This window comes from Triturus cristatus, chromosome 12 (genome assembly GCF_964204655.1).
Source record: "Triturus cristatus chromosome 12, aTriCri1.1, whole genome shotgun sequence".
Taxonomy (NCBI): Eukaryota; Metazoa; Chordata; class Amphibia; order Caudata; family Salamandridae; genus Triturus; species Triturus cristatus.
In genome coordinates, this window is record NC_140595.1 from 1,576,877 (window position 1) to 1,583,710 (window position 6,834).

Genomic DNA, 6,834 nt, shown 5'->3' on the forward strand with positions numbered 1-6,834 from the left:
ACCTGCCAAAGAGTTACGCAGCGTCCGCCGCATGGAACCCAACCTGGAGACACACCAGACCAAAGGTCTCCCCAGCAGCCAACGCACGACTAAACACCCTCCAGGCGGAAGCCAGAAACGAGGCTGCAAAACCACCAGCAGCACCCAGGAAGGGAGACAAAGAAGGCCAAGTTCCTGTGAACCCGATACCCACAGGAACAGGCCCGAAGAACCCAGAGGACCCCAAGGCGGGACCAGTCGCAGCGGAGGACCCAGCACCACCAACTGAGAGGACACCGCCCCAGGAGACACACCAACCCATGGGAGGCCCCGAGGACGGAGCACCACAAGGAGCCCCACCAGAGGAAGCCCCAGCAGAAACAACCCCAGCGCCGGAACCAGAGGTCAAGGAAGTGGAGACGGAGGTAGAAGACTCTGCAAAGGCAAAAGGGAAGCAAGAGAGGAAGAAGAAAAAGAAGAAAACGAAGGGGAAACCCGATGACAGCAGCGGAGACGAGGACGACAGGCTCCAGGAGTCATGGAGCCAGGTCCGAACCCAGACGCTGCACCAAAAAGCCACTAAGGACAGGGAAGAGGCGAAGGAGCAGAGACGCACCAGCGCCGGAATCCACAAGGCGGCCTCGCACGGAACACCACAACCCGGACCCAGGCCGGAGACATTGGAGGAGGGGACAACACCAGAGAAAGCCCCCCAGCGAGCCAACGCCCACAAAATGAAGATGCCGGCCAGAGAAGACTTCCTGGTCAGCAAAAAGGTGAACACAGCGGGCACCACCGAGGAAGAGGAAGACAACGCTGACGCCGTCATCCTCGTAAGCGACACCGAGAGTACCGGGAACAACGCAGAAATGGAGGATGAGGATGAGGACAAGGAGTTAGTGGAAATCCACTCGGTCCTCCAACAACTCCACCATCAGCTCTCCTTGGTGACACCACCACCGGAAGCAGCACAATGGACCCCAGAAGTAGGAACGGAAGTGTCCATTGAGAGCACCGAGCATGCCCCGGAGGAAAGGGGAGAGCAGAACCAACATGGGGTCCGAGACCCAAGTGAAGCACCCCAGGGCCTTCAACCCCAGTAGGTTCGAAACCAGATACTGACCGATAGCGCGGAGACAATGGCAATATCATTGTTCACCCTAAACGTCAGAAGCATGAAGGATCAGGTCAGGCGGGTCGGCACGTTGCGCTTCCTGACTACCCAGAACCGAGATATCTGCTTTCTGCAGGAATGTGGGATTCCGTACGCCCAGTCGTACAGCCAGCTCGAACGGCAGTGGACGCATGGGCCGTCTTTCTGGTCTGGAGGAAACGATTGCAAATCGTCTGGAGTGGCCATTCTAATCAGGGGAAGGCAGTTCACCGTGGACAAGGTCACCGAGCAGGTCAACGGCAGAGTGCTGGTCGTGGACGGCTCGTGGGCGGGTGAGCCCGTTAGGCTCATCAACGTCTATGCCCCCCCGGAGAAGAATGAGCGACTCGAGACGTTCAGGGTGCTCAGGATGCAACTCGTGACCTCCAGAACCATTCTGATGGGTGGTGATTTCAACTGCATAGTAGAGCTGGATGGACGCAGTGGGTCTGGCTCTGCAGGGATGGACGTGACGTCCAGGCTGTTGGTGGAGATGATAGGCGAGGCGTCCCTCCATGATGCCATCGGGTGCATGGGACCGAACGCCAGGAATTATTCCTGGAGTAGGCCGGACGGATCCGTGCGTTCACGAATTGACTTCCTATTCACCACCCCAACAGTAAAGCCTGGGCGAAGCTCCATGGTCGCCGTCCACTTCTCTGACCACAGAGCAGTCAGTTTCGAGGGGGAACTTACAGGGAAGTTCCCCGCCGGACCAGGATCGTGGAAACTGAACTGCTCCTTGTTGGAAAACGAGGAGTTAGTGGCGAACCTCAGAACCGCGTACATAGAGTGGAGGGACATGAAGGACCTCTTTCACTCCGCCAGCGAGTGGTGGGAATGGGTGAAGGACAGGTTCCGAAGCTTCTTCCAGGATGCAAGCAGAGCTGCTGCACGGGAAACGAAGAGGACGTTCAGGAAACTGCAGAGCAAACTGCAGCAACTGTACGAACTCGAGCTTGGGGGATGGGACGTGGGTGACGACTTGGAGGAAACCCGAAAAGAGCTCGCAGAGCACTTTAGGGTGGAATCTAAGAAAATCATCTTCCGGACCAGAACCGAGAACCTAGAGAAGGACGAGAAATGCAACTCATTCTTCTTCAAGAAACTTCACTCGACCCACACACCGCTGGTTGAGCTTCGGGACTCGGAGGGCAACCTCCAAGGGGAGAAGGAGGAAGTCATGAAAGTCGTTACAGACTTTTACGGCGAACTCTACTCACCAAAGTCGTCAGAGAGAGACCAGGCGGACAGTTTCCTAGGGGGGATCTCGAAGACACTGGGTCCGGAAGAGAGAGAGGGCTTGAACGCGCCCTTCACCCTGGAAGAGCTGCACTTGGCCGCTACGACCTCCAAGAGAGGCAAGACGCCCGGAAACGACGGTCTCCCAGTGGAACTTTATGTTGAACTGTGTGATCTGATCGGACCGGACTTGCTAGACCTCTACGAGGAAGTGGTGGGCAAGGGTAGTATGCCGCAATCCCTGCGTGAGGGTATGATAACACTCTTGTACAAGCAGAAGGGAGAGAGAGAAGACCTCAAGAACTGGAGGCCCATCTCTCTCCTCAATGTGGACTACAAGATTCTCGCAAAGGTGATGGCCAACCGCCTAAAGAAAGTGATAGAGAAGATAGTCCACCCTGACCAGTCCTGTGGGATACCGGGACGGCAGATCGCGGACAGTCTGGCCCTGGTCCGGGACACAATCGAGTACGTCAAGGGCCGCAAGGTCCCGACGGCCTTGGTCAGCCTGGACCAGGAAAAGGCGTTCGACCGCGTCTCCCATGAGTTCATGGACCGGACACTCAGAGCTCTGGGACTGGGTGACTTCTTCTGTGACGTGGTGAAAACAATGTATAGAGACATCTCCAGCACGGCATTGGTAAATGGCTGGAGAACCGATCCGTTCCCCGTCCTGTCGGGGGTGAGACAGGGCTGCCCGCTCTCCCCCCTCCTGTTCATCTGTGTGATCGAACTCCTCGCCGAGCGCATCCGGCAAAACAGGAACATCAGAGGAGTGAAGGTACCAGGGAGCGGAGGACGAGGAGAAGTGAAGTGCTCCCTCTACATGGACGACGTCTCCATATTCTGCGCAGACGGACCGTCTGTGAAGGAGCTAGAGAGGACTTGTATCGAGTTTGGGAAGGCGTCTGGAGCAAAGATCAACAGCGCCAAGTCAGAAACCCTGCTCTTTGGACACTGGACCCCGACCCGAGACCCACTGCCATTCCCCATTAAGCAGGACTTCATGAAGATCCTTGGAGTCTGGTTCGGCGGAGACGGTGCAGCGGAGAAGACCTGGGAGGAAAGACTAGCAAAGACTAGGCAGAAGCTGGGACTCTGGAGCCTCCGGAAGCTGACGATCGAAGGGAAGTCTTTGGTCCTGCGGAACGAGACCCTGCCAGTGCTCCAGTACGTCGCTCAGGTATGGCCAGTGCAGACCAGAACAGCTAAGGCCATCACGAGAATGATCTTCTACTTCATCTGGAACTCGAAGATGGACAGAGTGAAGAGGGCGGTGATGTTCAAGACCCAAGACAAGGGAGGCAAAGGAGTGCCAGACATCGCAACCATCCTGAGAGGGACCTTCGTGTGCCACTGCGTAAGGAACACCCTGAGGTCCAAAGATGAGAGCCACGACGGCTTTCTGATGGCACGCTTCTTCCTGATGCCAACGTGGAGGCGCCTTGGATGGGCAGAGTGGGTGAGTGCCGTCCCATACAACTGGGAGACCCCGTGGTTCTACAAGGAAGCGGAAAAGTTTGTGCGAGAGTATGACTGTGTGGCAGTTCGCCCCGTCATGTGGACTCCAAAACTTCTCCAGCGCCTGATACGTGCAAGAGAGATCAGTGAGCCGATCGGCGCCCTCCCCTCAGCCACAGCAGACCACGTGTGGGGAAACGTCGTATCCAAGCGCCTGACAAACCAACACAAGGACATCGCCTGGATGGCCATACAAGGGGGACTCCCCGTGAGAGCCTTCATGCATACAAGGGGGCTCAACCGATACAAGTCCTGCCCGAGAGGGTGCACCGTGGACGAAACAACATACCATCTCTTCTGGGAGTGCACGTACGCGCAGGACCTCCTGAAGGCCCTAGGCACGGAGCTTAGGGCCTGGATACCTACGACCTGCATCACTGCTGACTCTGTGATGTATGGACTGTTCCCAGGGACACATGCACTAGAAAACCTCCGGGGTTGCTGGAGGCTCCTGTGTTGTTTTAAAGATGTTCTCTTGTTTTCCAGAAACCGCCTGGTAGTAGGGAGAAAGGAGACATCGACCCTGGCATGCCGTAAAATGATCCACAGCCTCCTGCGAGACTACGCAGCACTGGACAGATCAGATGGAGACAGCGACGACGAAACCTGAGGACCCAAAGGGGTCCCCTTGTACCCTTACACGGGGGGGGCCCTGGAAGGCTCAGGCAACGACGGCGACGACAGCGGACCCAAAGGGGTCCCCAAACCCTTAAATGGGGGGGGGGGGCCCTAGAGGGGCCATTAAACTGTTTTTCTTCTTTTCTTCCCTTCAATCCAGGAACCAGTCTGGCAACGGGAGAGAGGAGAGGGAAGATGAAGACAGGTAGAGTAAATGTAAAAAATTTACTGTATGTATTTGACTAACGTGACCTTTTCCCTTCACAGGTTAAAGGTCAAGGGGATAGCTTGCGCACTTGTTGCCAAGTTTGTTACCAACGACTGACGAGCAAAAAGGGTGTTGTGGAAGGTGACGATTGATGTATCTGAACCAGAAATGACGCCCTGACAAAGGAAAAAAAAAAAAATCATGTGGAGCTGATGAAGAGAAATGTATCGAAGGTCTAATATAAATCTGGAATGTGCTAGTAAGTAAAGTAATCACTGCTAACCTTGTTTAATACCAAGCAAGTGTCCTGTCTAAAGGTCTTTAAGGAAATAGTGCCTCGAGGTTGTAATTAAACCTAGGGTGTAACAACACATGTAATAGCGGATGTCCTTATGGGAGGTTACAAAAAGAGACAGGGAGTTACTAAGGAGGGACTACGAAGCTTAATAAGCAATGAAAAGCCATCTTTTACAAAGGACAGGGACAGGAGCCAATTAAAGAGATGGGGGAAGTAGCCAGAGCTTTATTCAAGTATACTGAATAGAGCATGTCTCGAAGAGATAGCGCAAGTGCTGTCTAGGTGAGACCTAAAAAGGAACTTCTTGTCTGAGGGCGGATGTGACATCAGGCTGAAACTGAATGAGCTCAGTCTACTCTCCCACATTTCCAACAGGTTGTGAATGTGTTCAGTCAAGGGCAGAACCAGCTAAAATATCTCAAAGATGTTTTGTGGCGAGTGAAAGATCCATGACAAGAAAGGTTTCCAACTTCACCTTCATAAATCTCCTTTCTGTCTCTTTACATCTCTGCATTTAATTCAGCTCTTCTACAAACTTCCAGGCTTCAGAACAGGACACTCGAAAAATCTAATAAACCAGAACAAACTCATCCAGCGTATGCCAACACTATCCACCTTCGAGTTGTTAACCTACCAAGATGTCCTACAAATGAGAAAACAAAAGCCTCACTACTAAACTGCTTTGTTGCCCTCATCTTCTCTCTGTGCATCCATGAACCTCCACAAATCCCAGGCAACATGACTGACCTGATCACGTGTGTAGGAAGGTGGAGTCTGACTACATGGTTGCCCCCACTTTTGTCCTGGTATTTTGATGGTTTCTGACTTAGTTTGGCTGGGAACCTGCTATTCAGGTCCCCAGCCTATCTGCTTTCTCTTGTAAAATGATTCCATGTACCTTAGGTACATAACAGATTGGATTCTGAGGTGCCCATATAAATCCCTAGTATATGGTATACTATGTACCCAGGGCATAGGTACCCCAGGGGGCTACCAGGAGCTGAAGCATGTATTATGCCACCCCTGGGAAGCCCTCCAAAATGACACCACAGGTCTGCTACTGCAGCCTGGGTAAGGTGGTGCATGCACCCCTTACAGAGATAGAGGTTCACTATATCTCACCTATCACTGCACATAGAAACCTATCAGTCACCCCTACGGCAGGCCTTATCAATCCTGAAGGCAGGGTGCTTGGTTTTGTGTGAGAGGGTGCCCATGCATGAGCAGAGCCCCTCTGCAGCCTTCAGAATCTCTTCTCCGGGGTTCTCTGTAATGCAGCCTGACCATATACTCTTAAGTGCATTATAACCCAATGGTAAATGCTAACTTTGGACTGGCTGCACGGAAACATGTCGTGTTTGGTGTCAAACACCTTGGAATCATACCCAAACACCAGTAACTGGTGTGGGAGTATTATGCCACCCTTCTAGTGGGAGAGACATGACAGCACCGGTATACACGGTACCAGTTTAAAAGAGCCCTGGCATCACAAAATGGATGCTGCAGCCACAGACACAAGTCTGGCATCCTGCTGCTGACCGAAACTGTGGCAGGGGAGGCCTGGACAATAGATTTCCTGTCACTGGGAGGTGTTACCACTTCCCAGACAGGCCTTAGTGGATTAGGGCTGGGTGGGAGCACTCCAGTAGTGCTTTGAAGTCCTGCACTGGGGGCACATTTGGTGTCCCTGTGCATAGTCCTGCTCAAACCGGTTGCAGGGGCTACCAGCCCCTGCTCTGGCGTGAAACTGGACAAAGGAAATGGGTGTAGCCACCCCTCTTTCCAAACCCTCCCATAGGTGGGCCCCCTGAGTTA

General features: G+C 53.5%; 1 protein-coding gene across 1 annotated transcript; it reads left to right on the forward strand.

The window, feature by feature from the left end:
• The first annotated feature begins 1,625 nt into the window (after nt 1-1,625).
• LOC146772121 (uncharacterized) lies at nt 1,626-4,505 on the forward strand. The gene is made up of 3 exons (XM_085639031.1): nt 1,626-2,299; nt 3,104-4,204; nt 4,382-4,505. The coding sequence occupies exons 1-3, from the start codon at nt 1,626-1,628 to the stop codon at nt 4,503-4,505; spliced, it is 1,899 nt and encodes a 632-aa protein (XP_085495157.1).
• The last annotated feature ends 2,329 nt before the right edge of the window (nt 4,506-6,834 follow it).